General features: G+C 34.0%; 1 protein-coding gene across 1 annotated transcript in view; it reads right to left on the reverse strand.

Annotated features, from left to right (window-relative positions):
• Positions 1 to 4541: 4541 nt before the first annotated feature.
• LOC150093063 (very long chain fatty acid elongase AAEL008004-like) overlaps positions 4542 to 16634 on the reverse strand; it is a 28108-nt gene continuing 16015 nt past the window's right edge. Inside the window, exons 5-7 of the mRNA XM_090413508.1 lie at positions 13946 to 14051; positions 8709 to 8845; positions 4542 to 6979 (exon numbers count right to left, since the gene is read on the reverse strand). Of these exons, the coding sequence (XP_090269634.1) occupies positions 6689 to 6979; positions 8709 to 8845; positions 13946 to 14051 (534 nt within the window). The 3' untranslated portion in view covers positions 4542 to 6688. The remainder of the gene's footprint in view (positions 6980 to 8708; positions 8846 to 13945; positions 14052 to 16634) is intronic.

Here is a 16634-nt window from a genome sequence, read left to right on the forward strand (position 1 = left end):
GTTAAGTATTTATGGCTGTAGATCCGTGTGTGTTCACCGGGCTGGTCTGCCTGCTTGCGGGATGAAAAACGCCAGATAAACTGGCAGGAAAACCCTACTGCTCGCGCCCAAGACCGGCTAACTTGGCTATGGCTGAGGAAGATCCTCAAATTCCTCACGTCTTCGACGGGAATCGAACCCGGGACACTCCTTCCCGGGTTCGAATTTAATCGAAAATTTAATTTAATTAAATTTGAAAATTAAATCACATTCTAAGATTTCGTGATTTAATTTGCAATATTTGAAACTATGTCATTATTAATTTACTTATTTAGTTCATAATTTTTTGAGATCAAGGTAGATAGTTTATGACTGATGCAAAATTTTGTATCTGAATAATTTTATGTATGCAATGTATAAATAGTTTACATTTGAAGTAGAAGAAGAAGAGGAAATATTTCCTGGCAAACAAGTCGTCATCGTTTGTTCTTAACTAGTGAACACAGTAGCAACATTCGTCTTCTACAAGTCAAAGAACATTAATTATATTCTACGATCTGAACAGGTTTCTGTGGTAATTATTCTCATATGCATTGTGACCTATTCCGAAATTAAAATCAGCAGAAAACCAACTTCTCTGAAGGTAATTTAGAATAGTTAGCGCTGGTTCGAATGCTAATAAATTTATTAGAGAATAAGGTAAAATTGAAAAGTAAGTATATAGATATCAATCATTCTGCATGAACATTTCGAAGGCCTCGCTTCTATTTCGCGAAGGACGTAAACAACATTTTCTATTTTATGTTATCAGATGCTGCATTAAATTATTCACACAATAATGAAGGATTTTTTTTATTTCACACGATTAATTTTAGCAAAAGAGAGCAATATGCCATGCAATAAAGTAGAGTCTCTCATGACCTTGTGCTCCTTCTACGCTATTTTCGAAAGCTGCTAAAAAGTTCCACTTTTTTGTTGACCGGTATCAATGCGGCGGGAGGTAAGATGGAAAATGGGCAGCTGGTAAGGCAAAAGTACACTTACATTTACTAGCTATTACTACGACAAAAAGCGAGGAGACAGCAAAGGTTGTAAGTGATTTATTGCTACATTATTTCCGATAGTGTGTCGGAAATGACGTTCCTACATAGGGCATTCAGCATTCCATGGATTTCAGAATCTTAACTTAAGAAGATATACGAAAATCAAGAACAGAAAGGACTAGTAAGAATTATAAAATATAACAAGGTTTAATGATATATGCTTTTATTAGTGAGTAGCTGTTTTAAAATTCATAAGGAGAGAAATGCATTAATGAGTAATCTAAAAAAAACTTTATTATTACAGTGAAAACGCATTTTCATTAAAAATACATTTATCGGCTTTCACTTGTTAGTATATTTTTAAAATTGAATTTGTTCCTTAAACCTATTACTAACTGAAAAATTTGAAATCCCACAAAATAAAACACCCACTTTATCGACATAAAGCACTTGACTCATAGAGATACATGCTTTCAATGATATAAAAACACATCTAATCAACAATTAACCAATCCGCGTGATGAAGTCTTTATTGAATCACCAAAACTAACAAACATGGTCAAATCTATATCCCACTCCTTTGAAACATTCAAATATAAAATTTCACATTCAGTTCTTTCAGCAGTTTAAACTGCTTCATTGCTGATAATTTTCGAGACTAATATTACCTATAATTTCAAGTTAACAGGGGATCCGTTTGTTGACGTTTATTTTTTGCATGTGTTGGTGTATACATGATAGCTTCAGTTGATTTTTTAATGTATTTCCTCCTGTTGGAGGTAAAGCTATCTGAGCAACGTGCTAAATGGCTTGGTACGCTGCGAAAAGTCATCGCCAGCATTGTTTTCCTATTACCGAAAGGTCCTATAAATGGAATAATCCATTTCCAGTGTGATTTTCGGTTTTTCATTTATGAGATTGGCTAAGGGGTAGAATTTTGAATGGCGATCCACTAATTTGGTGTTTTTATGTCGAATATTGTTCTGTAAGAGACCCCATAGCTCACTCGGTTTTGAGGAAAACCCTTTTTTTTTGGAAAGACATGGAAAGACTGATCGTAAAATACTGAAATGATCAGTTAGAACATACAATAGTTTTATCAAAATTCTCGGAAAATGCAATACTGCTTTCGTCAAGTTTAACACACGGGATAAAAGCAGATACATATAGTGAAATGGTAGTATGTGTTCTCCTGCACAATATCTAAACAACTGTCCACTTACTCGCAGAACAATAACTTTTCTTCCCTACATGAGAGTAAGTAATGGGAACCATTGGAGGATATCCTAATCCGGATCAAAAAGTGGAAATCCTAAAACGTCTGCTAAAAACTCAAGATCAAAACCAAAATATTTATTAGTAACACTTAAATATTAAAATTATTTCCATACTTGCAACTGGTCACTTCTTTGTTCTTTGAATTTTCCCCCAGCTTCTGTGATCCGATACCTCTCCAGCTCTGTCATTTATTCACAATATCAATCCATCAATATAACTGCATTCTTCTAATATGTTCCATCGAATTTCTAGTAGAAACTTCCCTAGAAGACAGCATACCTCATTTGGGAATATTCGGTTGACTCTGGAACACGTTAGCTTTTCAATGGCACTAAAATTCACGTATTGAAACTCATTGATTTAGATCATTATCTGTCCTCTGTCATTTCTTGGTTCCTAGCTATCTAACATCATGTAAAGAAAGTGATTAATCAATATATATTCTGTACACTGCATCACTCTCAACAGGAAAACTATTGGTGTATATTCCATACAGAAGAGTCACGGAGTACACAATTACATATTAATTGCAGGCAAATCTCATTTTCGACAGTTTCAATTTAAAAAAGGCACAATAAATCATTACCCATCAATAATTGATTTCAGTTGGTTTTAATTAATCCTGAAGCAGCTCGAGCTATGAGTCCATTTCATTATCTCTCTTAATCGAGTGTTTATACTCGTACTTGTTTTGCAGGTGCGAAGTTTCTTAGACTTCGATAAAGAAAAAGAACCCATAAAATCTGCGAAGCTTATGCATAAAATTTACCAACATGCTACTTTTTTTTTGTAATATTACCACCACATGGAATGTGGAAATCAGGCGGATTCAAGAAGATTGAAACACAATCTTTCAAGGTGACTTTTACAAATCATGGCGTCATATATCTTGCAGTACATGGTGCATTATCATGTTGATATTAAACATGATCTGCCGCATGATGTCTTACCACACACAATGATTACCATTTCAACCATCTCATCTTGTAAAGTCTCCTAAAACTAATAATTTTTGGATACACCTGCTGATTTCATAATTTTTATTACATCTTTAAAATTTTCTTTCTTTTCATCGAACAAGGCATCGCTTCATAATTATAGAGAAAGCACGTAAATCATTAATTGAAAATATACTGGGAGTATCAATTTTCACTCCCGGTATATTTTTAATTAAATTTATTCCTGCTCGATAAACCTAAATCTAGTTTATAACTAACTGAAAAAATTGAAATCACTCAAAGCTGGTAAACTAGCTAGAAGAACACGCACACAATTTACAGACATATTACTTGCCTCATAGCATTACATAAGAATCTAACCTACAACGTCCTTTTTATCTTTTACGTAAGATGTAAGAAATATTGCGAAATCATTTTTTCAATAATTACTGTTACAGACTTTTCATTTACTTCTTCCCTTCGGCTGATAGGTATACTGTACATATGCCAGGTAACCCTTCTACTTTAATCAATATCCCACCATATATAAAGATAAGTATCCAGCATTTCAAAACCCTTACCTTTAAATTTTCGATTGCCTGAATCACCTCATTATATTTAGCATTTAGACATCGTGTATTCCATATGCTAAAACTGTCCGTTACTTGCCATGCCACCACCAATAAGATATATATTTCCTTTTTTTTTTCTGAGTTTCGGAGCAATATTATTTTAATGCAAACAGAGAGGTGGCGTGTTGTGGAATCCCCAACCTGGTGCACCAGATTTTGATTATATTTCTCTTAAGTATATCACCGACCAAGGCGAAAGAGTTTTTCATAGACTAAAAGACCCTGAGTCTTCGAATACTCTAAAAACGGAGGTTAGAAAAAAATAAGGGTAAGTAAAGAGAAGACAATTAGAACAGGTAAAAGAAAGGAGTACGAATCATAGTAAGCAGAAGAAGAGCAGATCCAGTTAGAGGACCATAGCAGAGCCCGCGTCGTCTCCCTGCTATCTAGCAATCGTCCTCTAGATAGCCTTATTGTACCAGTACAAAACGTTCTATCCATCTACGGGAAATGGATATAGTAATTCTTAAATCTGCTAGATTGTTGTTTGTTCATTTTTATAGTGTGTGGTTCCATCTCTACTTCTCTCTCTCTTATTTGATTGTTAATGGGTTAATTTTAAGTCAGACGTCTGTTATTTGTATATTTCAATGAAAAGAATATCAAATATATTTTAATAATGTTAACATGTTTTTATTATTTTATAACATTTTAAATACATGATGCAACATGAGAATATTTACATGAGTTCGCTGATGATGTTTTCCAGCTATAGTTATTAATATACAAAATGAGTTACAATATAGTTATTTTTCTGAATATTTATGATTACGTTTCAGATTTTTTTTCAGCCCAATGCCAAAAAGTTGTCTTTCCAGTATAGAACCGGATTTTTGCAAAACTCGCTCGCCTGCTTGGGTTTACAATCTCTCTCTCTGCTAAAATTGTTACTAAAATGCTCTTAAGCTAAAGAATGGTCAGAAAGTATTACTTATTGCGGATGTGACTCATGGAAGCCTAACGTTAGGAAGATTATTAATATTTTAAAAACATCCTCAGCTTAACGAATAAATTATCTAAATACACATGATTTATGTAAACTAAGTCATACAGTCATAAAGTCATAAAGAGCACAGTAACATTCTTTTCATAATAATTCCAGTATCTTCAAATCTTAAACTTGTGCTGCCGATATTTGGAAATCTTGAGATGCTGCCAATATCGAAACCTTGAGACGTTGGCAATAATTTCAGTCCTTGTGGAATCTTCTTGATAACCAAATTTTCTCATTAATCATTATTTTGGGATATACAATATGATATACTTTCAAAATTTATTTAAAAATAACAAAAAAACAAAAAAAGTATAAAAATATGCATGAAATATTAAAGGATAATTAAGTACAAGGGATATAGCTCGAATGATGGTTATAAGCGAACTCCTTGTTTGCTTATAACATAAGCAAACAGGGAGTCTGATCAAAAAGCATAGAGACTGACTTGGTTACGCCAGCGTTATTGCACAGCTGATTTTCTGTTCCATATAAGCAAACTTGACTTTGCTGACCATTGAACTTCGAGTATAGATACTCAGTAGATTGAAAATCTCTTTCCTCCTCTTTTGTGACTGTGAGCGTGATATACTTTGTGACACTACGTGACTATGGACAAAACCACGGGTTACTGGAATATAACACATTCATTCCATGCTGTACTAGTGCCACATATGACACAACATATATCCAAGTTTTAATCTATACTGCCTGGCCACTCCATGAATACAGATAAATCTTATTCTACTGCATCTGTTATCATTTTTGAACTTTGTTGTTACGAGTGTCACAGGCCTTGTCGTTGGTAACCATCGACTAAAACATATATTGTGTAGTGCACAGATAGTGTTGATGTAACATGAATATGGACTACGGCGGAAGATATTATCCGTATTTTTAAATATGGATAAACTCTATAGGTCATGAAAGCAACAACGAAGTGTCCGAAGTGGAGAAGTAAGCTAGTGGGCAGAGAGGGATGGAGGCAAGAAATTCAAGTGCTCAAGGTTCGAGTTGGTTTGTAAAACTAAAAGAAGAATAAGACGAAGAGAAGAAGAATTGAATATTTCTAAAAATGGCAGAAAATAATAAAAATTAGAATCTATCATATTTTATTGCGCCAAAACAGAAGAAATAACACCAATTGGTGTTTTATTTTCTGTCTGAAATCTTAGAATTGTAGATATATTTTAGAAAAAATTGTAAAATATTAGAATTAAGATGTTTATAAAAAGTAAGATAAATTATTAACCCATATACTGAATCTATTTTTTTAGGTAACGCAATAATAACAGAGATTCTGGAGGATATTCAGTATTAAAATGTGGCGAATGATAGAATGAAAGCGCGAATGATAGAAGAAACGCCATCTGACAAATACCGGAGATAGCAAGAATTTTGTAAAGAAGGTTAGTAAAAATGTTAATCAAAGGTTATAAGATGATAACAGCATCGGCAGTCTACTGCTCATAACTGGAAAGCAATCCAAAAACTTCTCGTGATGTGAATTTAATTTTCTTCCACATATACGAATATACTAATGAAAATTCTTAAAAAGTGTCACAAAGTCTTGAAATGAAAAATATTTCATGTGTTGAGCAATTTAAAAAAAACATTAGGATTTGACGATGCTCCTAAATACATTTTAAACATCCTTTCAGCAATGGCACGACAGTTGAAAAAAAAATGAAAGCAGGCGAGATTAACTATCACACTTTAAAAGTACACTACTTCGAAGTTTTCATTCTTCAGTCTCGATACTTTTTGAAAATTCCATGTAAGAGTATGCTCTTCTGCGCTGTTTTCTTTTGAAACATCGGTTAAGAATTAATTCGAAATACTCCGTTTTGCACCATGTCGATGAACTAATTCAGAATTCTCTGAATTATGTGTCTTATCTGACAGTTTCAGTTGATCTCCTACACAAGCAGATGTAACCGATTTCACATTTGAAGATATATTTGTACCTTTGATGTATGTTTGTATGTAAAAGTTCACGAAAAGTGCCAAAAATGTTCCACTCGTCATCATGTTTATTATGCAAAACACACCAGGATAGCCACAATTTTGGAATAACAGAATCTGCAGGTAGAATACGAATATACAGAAAAGCTGTACCTGAAAAACATGAAGAAAAGTATTATATAGAATCAGCACAATTGGACATCGTTTTATCCACATATTTTATCCACATGTGGATATTTTATCCACATATATTCAAATACTTTTTTCGTTAATTTCATAAGCTGTATTTCTTAAACTTCTAAACAAAGGTAGGAATGAAGAATATTTTTTCAAGGAAGGAATAAATGCAGAAGTCAATAATCAAAAGTGAGATGATATATCTACAAAAAAATTAATTTCCACAAATTAAGCAGCAACTGTAGTCAAAGTGAGTCCAGCTCTACATGTTGTATCAATAATTCATGAATATTAACAGATTGTTATTAATGCATCAATTTTCTCAATAGCTTTTCATGGAATACCAACATAAGGATGCTGTCCTAATATCTATGACATTACTTCAGGAAGGTGCGACATATATGTCAATATCTGTCCAAGCCTTTACGAAATTTCGCACCAATACAGCAAGTGGACTTATCCTTACAAAAATAATACATATTAAGAAGGAAAGGGCTGAAAGCAACGAGGAAACAACATACACCCAATAATGTGTTCCAATGTGGGCTTGCTCTTTTATAGTACGTCAGAGATAATTCATTATCGAAGAATACTGTTTCAAACTACATTCGTAGCTCTAACAATCAAGTAGAACAATTTGCCACACTTTATTCTTTGTCATATCTCAAGCAATAGAACTCAAGACCAGTCATCAAATGATCGCAGCAATTTAAAGTGACATCACCATGCATGACATAAAAGATCAAAACAACCATCCGTAAATAACAGAACAAACATTTCTGGTTATTATATAGTATATAGAAAATAAAAATGTTCTTTATACTTCCTTGCTGATTGGTCACTAACATTTGCAACACAGATGTTATTTCGTTCAGTTTTGAGAACAGAGAATACGCCGCCTATTGTTGTAATCCGGTTGCAGGCAATTTTTATGACCGTTCATAAACAGCAGTATTCCCTTTCCCGAATTACTTCCATGTTTAAAAATACACGACTTGGTCACTAACATCACGGAACACTTATTCACTTTCCGTTGAACACAATTTGGAAAACTCTGCCCTATTGTATGGCCGTAGTTGAAGACAAAACTACCAGTGCTCCGGGAAAAGCACGTGGAAAGCAAAAGGAGCTGCAAAACGTACCAAATGATGCTGTCTATAATGCCATGAGAAAATGAAGAAAAAAAACAGACACCAAGCAAAAGCAACAGCAAGGCAAGTACCTACCTCATCCTAAGATTACTGACAACTTAGATACTTTTAAACTCATAGATAAAAATTGCTTAATACTCACATGGAACAAATTAACAAAAAATTCGAGGAGTACGAACATTATATACAGTATAATATAGGTTACAAGAAGTACTTGGAACTGTGAGAGACAAAGAAATGAAACTAACGGTAGTGATAGAAGCGCAAGAAAATATTAAGCGCAAAAATAAAGAATTCAGGAAAGAGGTAAACACCCTAAAATATCGAATTGAGCATATATTACAGAAAGAACGAAAAACATTACTTCAAATAGAGGAAATACCAAAAGAATACTTGAATCATCTTCCTTATAAAAATTACTTAAATATACTGTTTTTTTTTTTTTTCGTTTTTAAAATTATTGTTATCAAAATAAAATTCTGGTCACTAATAATATATTCATTAATGCTTACAGTGTGAGAAACATTACATTACATTCAATTTATTACACTTACCATCTGTAGTTTAGTGAGATGTTTTTTCCACCAAAGATATTTCTGCATGTGTGGTCCTATCGCAGCCAAGGCATAATAGGTGTACATTAAAAAATGTACATCAGCATTCAAAAAAACAATAAAAGAGCTGCTTCCACCTAGTAAATAAAATAATATATATATATAATATTGAGCAATTTTTCTTCAAAATGAAATAAATAATACTAAAACAAAAAAAGAAAAAAAATCCAGTCTCATTATAATAATCCACTATAGATAACTTGACAATAGTAATCTATACAATCAGCAACACCTCATGAAATTTTATTAATAAACCATGAAAAAATAACACAAGCAACTTCAGCAGAAAATGTGACAGACCATCTGAATAAACATTATGTAAATGAACCGACACCATTATATCATGTGACAGCTACGAACATCACGTTTCGTTGTTCTTTTAGTTATCTCGAAGGAGTAGCTCCTTATAGCAGTTAATCAAACTTCTTACTGGAATCAACGCGTAACGTATATCGCCTCTTCAATCTTTCCTACACGAATGACATTTATTTACCATTTAGCATAGAATAAAGTCTACTCGTCCCATTCCATAGAAAGATGATAAAATTTAGCCAACAAACTATTGACTAACTGCTCTTCGTTCTAAATGGTAAGGTAACAGGTCATCAGCATCCATTTTCTACACCAAGTGGAGGTATGCTAGCTAATCTTTGACCAAGAATATTCATTTTGTCACTCCCGATCCAAAGTTGATCTGGCATTCACCATCCACTTCAAGACTCAGGTCGTGGAAAGGTTTGAAGTATCTAGCGTGGATTCTCTTGATATCTTTAAGGCATTTGATCGGGATTGACACAGAAGTTTGTTCATCAAGCCCATCCTATGAACTACCTTCGCCCTTTTGCAACTGGTTCGCCAGCCTCCTTTTGGTCGCTCACTACACGTCATCCTAAATTGTTTTCTCTCCTCGGGTTTTCGCACCAATGCAGGAGTATCCCAGCAATACCTCATCTATCTATAGCTATGGTGACAGCCACTATACTATTCCTCTTATATGACAAGTTTTTTAGTATCAAAAAGATAATTCTTTATAATTTTCAGCAAAAATATTTCGCACAAGCTTATTATCGATGACACTCAGAGATCAAAATACCATCTGATTTCTCTTCTTCATTTGCACCTCCAGCCTTTTCTGGCACAAACTCATACCAACTATAGTTTCTGAAGCCCCCAAAATTTAGGTGTACTTTTCCTTGCATGGTACTCATTTTCACCTATATACTTACTAACACTGCATAAATTCCAAACCTTTTAAATATGGAACATTGCTTACGAATTTGGTATATGTGATGATCTCAGTGAGCCACCAGAATTGTTTGATGCCATTCACAAGAGAAGGAGGAACAGGGCTTAGCCATCTTCCTTGTCGTACACTGGTTACCACAAATTAAAGAACAAAGAGAAAATTTGTAATTACTCGGGAAAAAACAAAGAAAACGAAATTCCAGTTGAAAAAGTGAAGGTGAGTTTGGCTATCATCTATGAATGAGTGGCGCTGTGAAGAGTATATGCAAATCTTACCAAATGGCGCTTTATATGGTAATAAAATGGCAAATATATCGGAAAATACAGTTAACAGAATAATACTTAATAATCTGGAATTATTTATAAGGATGTTTTGGTTTTCTTATCTGAACTAATCATCGATGCAACAGAATTAAGAATGCGAAATCTTTACTTGAGCAGTAAAAACAGAACCAGCTCGGAATTTAGATGTGATAGCGTGAGTTACATGAACGTTCACCTAAAAACAATTCACAGAAAGACAATTTATCGAATGAACAATTCATCGAACGACAAATCATCGAAAATGCAATTAACCAAAAAACAATTCACCGAAAATGTTTCGATGAATTATGAAAGAATTAATCGAAAAGTCATTTTTCTTGCAAACTACTGTTTATAAGCGCTCGATAATAATACATAACGTTACTCAAGATACAGACAACATATGGAAGTGGTGAATGAAACGTAATAATTATTTGTTTGCATTTTATTTATAACATTTTATGTAAGTGTGCACACTATTTTATTGTACAGATAGCGATTTATCTTTATGGAACAAATTTCGTTCTACCAAATTTTTTCATAATAACACTAGTTAGATTGAAATTAAAATTACATATATATCTTAACTGTAAAATTTCATGCAGCCAGAGCAGAATTACTAATATAATTACTAAACTTCTTTGCAGCTTCTTGTACTTGCCACTTCTGCGAATTACGTTATGTCACAGAGTTATTGTAATACATGATTTCGGCACGTTGTTTCTTTGTAGCTCCGAATAGGGCTTGCGTATTCAGTCAGTACAAACGAAGCTCTTTAATCGGAAAGACCTGGGTTGGAATTCCATATAAGACGAGCATATTTTTTACCAGTCCTCTTCAACTGAGGGTGAGTTAGCAGGCCTAATACGTTCCATGAACACAACAACAATACCGACATCAAACAGTTATCGGACACGAAAGACAATAAGAAACCATATTGTTCTGTAGTTATTCCCTATTAAAGTAGCACTGCTATCGCAAAAATCATTAAGTTGAGGAGGATGAGGGGAATAGCATTAATCATTATTAGTACTAATACTTCTACTACTAATGATAATGCATCTGTTATTAATAATAATATTATATTAATTAATCCTTTGAATTAAAGGATTTCTCAGAGTCTAATAATAAAATATATAGGAATTCATAATAAATATTGGAAAACACTTTAAAAAGAAATCATTCCTGAAGATTTTACAGTCATGTTTCACTTATTCACTCTTGTTTCTGTTATTTTCGAACGACAAGAAATGCCTTATGCCCTTATCTCACAAAGGTCTTCGTAGGCAAGTAATTGCAGTTAATAAAAGGAGAATTAAACTAAGAGTACTGATGAGTATACAGATATAGGTTGGTATATTTCTGAGTTTTGAAGAGGTGATCGACGTATCTTTTTTTAAATGTTAAAATGTTTTCTCGAAAAATAATAAAATGAGAAAGATGAATAAAGAATCAGAAAATAAAAAAAAACTTACAAAGCTTTGTGAAGTATTCTCATCTGTTCTTATTGCTATATGCTATACTTAGATGAGCAGCGGTTGGAATTAATAGGATTGGGTTGAGTTGTTTTGAATTAAGGCCGAAGCAGTTGGCCTTGAATCAACGCGTGCGTTTTTCTATGCGGTTTGCTTATTTTTCGGCAAGAAAAAACCAAATTCAAATTTCAGGGATGACCTAGGAGCATTTGTGTCTCAGGATGCCAGCATTCTGAACAGAATTCAAATTGGCCACCAATCTAGCAATTGTTGGTTATAGTGGAGGGCACCGTTCCCTAAAGTCCACACAAAGTGAGGACTTTTTTGCATCACGAAAAATGTGATGGCCGGCACTTGTGTGTCTTCAAATTTCTTCAAAATCTCTAAGATGTCTTCTTACATATATGCTAAATGAAAAAATAATAAATTATTACGAATTAGGAAACATGGGCGTTAAAGTATTTTGAGATAGGCACTTACGTTTGGTTTATACCAGTTGCTTTAATATCATTTTTGTTCTAGTAGGTGTTTATCAGAACTTTTCAGCCCCCCCCCCCAGGACAGCTTGTTATGTTCAACTGATCCTTCAGCCACACCACTAGTGACTTCCTCTTCTGGGATATCGCGCCCCCATACCCAACTTGCCGATACGTGTCAGACAGTCAATCTCCAGTCGAGTGCACTAATGTATTATCCAATACCATCTGTTCGACTTTAAATGCCAGGTTATTATTTGGCAATCTATCATAGGATTTAGCAAAATCTAAATATACTGCAGTGTGCACATCTCATTTTCCCAATTTACCTGTTTGGCTGTTATAATAAATAGTAAACCCATGCCATTCATTAATGAGGGTACCTCGAAACACATGGTGATATATCAACAAATCCTAGATGCTGATTGATATCGAGTTTGCTCAATTCCTCGTTATATCTGTCACTCACTATCAGTGTTCCTCCTTCCTCTCCACTGACCTCAAGTTCTGCAGGATGCTATTTTCACGCGTATCAAATACCTTCATGAAACGTTCATTTAATATCTCTACTACATCCATCTCAGTGGATATCATTCACTGCAACCACAGTACAGCTAGTTAACAATCGTTTATATCGCCCGGAAAATATCTCTCAAAACAATTAAAAAAATAAATAAAAATAAAAAATACAGGCACATCTTCACTCCACATGCTTTTAATTCATTTTTCGGTGAACTGTATTTTCGACGAATTGTGATTTTTCGATGAATTGTTGTTTTTCGATCAACTGCGTTTCGATGAATCGTGTTTTCGATTAATTGTCGATCAGTGAATTTCTATTTTGGGGAATTGCCTTTCGATGAATTGCTTTTTCGATTAACTGTTGTTCGATGACATAATTTTCGATGAATTGTTTATTCGGCGAATTGACTGTTCGATGAATTGTCGTTCTATGAATTGTATTAGATAAATTGTCTTTCAAGGAGTCGTTTTTCGGTGAATTCTTCGAATACCGATAGAGTGCGCGAACTATACAGATCCCGGATTACTCGCGATTGCGCAGAAAAAAAAAAAGGATTTTCCTTCCATCTACTCTTTTTACACATTCATCGAAGAGTAATAAAATGTTGATTGCTTCTGCAAAAAAAAATCCTGACGAATTTCTTTAGATGAATTTATTTATTTATTTTTATTATATATTACTAATTATTACAAATCATTAAACGAGTGAACAGGAATAGAATTAAAAGTAGATCTTGAGAGTAAAAGCAACCTAGTAATGAACAGTGTATTTAAATATTGTGCACTGAGTGGACATTAATTCGTACAGTTTTTTGTTCAAATGTTTCATTGATCGAGATTAAAAAAAAAATCTGCTATCGATCAAAACGCATGACTTTAGTCAGTCAATGAGATTCCATTTCCCAGATAATTATTCATTCGCATTACTTGGTAAACACTCAGATCTATAATGGTTTGCAATAGATGCTGATTCCTGTTGCTGGTAGTTGAGATTACGCCTTATTTTTACTATACTTGAAATCCTAATAAGTGAGATTGGAAGCATAAAAAGTAAGTTAGACATCAAACTAAGGAAATAAGAAGAGTCGCTAGTGGATCAAATAATATTTATGAAGTTTTTTATTTAATAAATTACTTTGAAAACGTATACGGTTACCTGGAGCATATTTAGTTCCAATCCAAGTGAATAGAAATGTAGCAGAATGATGAATGACGTGTAATGCAGTTACGTGGTCAAATTTCTTCCTGAGAATAAAGAAAGCCTACAAAAACAAGTACAAGAATACTATGTATTAATCTTCACTGTCTAAATCATATTCTCCAAAAATATCAATTCATACATAATATTAAAATTCAGTATACGTTTCTCATAAAAAGAAGGTTTAGTTCGATATTAGCTGGTTATTGTATTGAATATTACGCCTAAGTACATCTTCACAAAATGAATCCTCACATTTAGAAAATATTTCAGTTAATATCATTTAGTATTCTTCAAATGTAGTGATTTGTCTTTGTTTATGTAAATATAAGTAAACATATACATAAGAACCTTACTACACACACACACACACACACACACACACACACACACACACACACACACACACACACACACACACACACACACACACACACACACACACACACACACACACACACACACACACACACACACACACACACACACACTAGCATGAATACAAGCACCCTACAACATCAACAACAAAATATGCTTCTTTCCAGCTAATTACAAAATAGTTTCCAAAGGATCAGAAAGAAAGAGAGCTGCAATACTCGTGGTCAAACCTGAAGTCGAGGCAATATTAATTTCTCAGCACAGCAACGAGGACTCGGTACTTATCGAGATTAGGTACAGAGTAATTAAAACTTTTGCTGCAAGTATCACACTGACATAAAATACGACTTAGAAAAAATGGGCCACATCGGGGATTTTACCATCAATCTTGGCCTAATTCTTGGAATAGACAGCAACGTCCATTCGGTTTTATGGTTTAGCAAGGGCACAAACAATATAGGTAAAAATTTGGAAGAGTCCTTAGCATCAAATTCCCTACACATACTAAATGATGACTGTAACTCTCAATTGTTTCAAAATACCAGTGGAAGCAGCTTCATTGATCTGACAATAGCAAATTGTCAGACCTATTTTACCTCGGCTTTCTGAATGCAGATGCGAAGAAGAGTAAAGCTGTTCTGATCATCGCATATTAAGTTTCATTATCAGTTCATTTTCATTATAAAATTTAAACGGAACACACATCACATACCATCGCAATGACATCAAATAATACAGAAGTAACCAATATACAGATATTTGTAAAAGCATTAAAAAGAGAATTTTCATGCCTAATCTCAGAGCATCACTTTATCGGGATCAGCGAACAACAGCTCCGCTTAGCCACCTGGGCATCAGCACAAGCTGATACAGGCTTCCTTGCTTCTGCGCTTTCATCAGGTCTGAAAAAATCCAGCGACCAAACACTCAGATCAAACAAGAAGTTAAACATCGATGGAAGAAAATCACTACCTTGGTGGAATGACGAAGTAACGGTACTAAGAAAACATGTTAACACACTTAGACGACTATATCAAAGAATATACAATAACCAATATTTAAGAGCGACTAGAAGACAGAACTATTAAGAAGCCAAATATAACTATCAGTCCGAAATTACAAACGCGGAAATAGAATCATGGAAAAAACTCAGTACTATTTCAATCGTGTCAAATCATTGGAATTGCCTATATAAATTAGCAGCAAGCAAGAATAAGACAATACCTATATTATCAACTATTAAGTAATCAAATATCAACTATTAAGTAAACAGTCGGCATCTACACTAAAACCTTAGCAGAAACTGCAGCTATTATGATAAACAAGTTTATTCCCGATGAAAATGAATCAACAGATGAAGAAATCCACAAAACCTACAGACATAGAATGAAAATAGACATAGATACTCCTAACGACGACATATTTACAACTAATGAATCGAGTCAGTATTAAGATCAATGGATCCAAGAAAACCAACGATATACTCCTAAGAGCGTTTGTTGAATTCCCCGAATTCATAACAACAGTTTACAACGAATGCCTAAAAAGAGGGAGATTTCCTTTAGTATGGAAACCCACTAAATTATACCCATATTCAAACCAGGAAATAAAACACCCGACGAAATTAGCAAACACATGCTAATCAGTCTCATCGACGTTGCTGTAAGCTGCTAGAAAAACTTCTGATTAACCGAATAATTCACTATGTCCACTCAAGAAACCTGTTAAGCAGCAATCAATATGCATTTAGATCTCTGTCCAGCACAGTAGATGCAATTATGGAGGTTAAATAGTTCGCAGAAGAGTCAACAGGAAAACAAAGACATACTACTAATCTCACTCGATGTACAAGGAGCCTTCGATGCTGCGTGGTAGCCAGACATAATAAATCAATTAAGAGATTTAAAATGTCAAAAGACTTACGCTATCTTACAAAAAATGATTTTACAGAGATAAGAGCAACCATGACATTAAACACCACATCCGTAACGAAGGAATTTAAACGAGGCTGTCCGCAAAGCTCCTGATGTGGGCCAGGTTTCTGGAGCATCCAGTACGACTCACAATTAAGAGTTCCTTTCACTACTGAAACAAAAGTCATAGCTTTCTCCGATGATGCGATGAATCGTGGATGCGACGGCTCAGGACTAGAAGTAACGGCCAACGAAGAACTTTTTAAAATTGCAGAGTGGGCACGCGAGAAGAACGTTACCTTCAAAAGCAGCAAGTCTAAAGTGCTCCACATCTCACGTAACATCAAATCAACCTG

The sequence above is a fragment of the Typopeltis vanoorti genome, chromosome 24 (genome assembly GCF_054136105.1).
Source record: "Typopeltis vanoorti isolate ZY-2024b chromosome 24, IOZ_Tvanoo_1.0, whole genome shotgun sequence".
Lineage (NCBI taxonomy): Eukaryota > Metazoa > Arthropoda > Arachnida > Uropygi > Thelyphonidae > Typopeltis > Typopeltis vanoorti.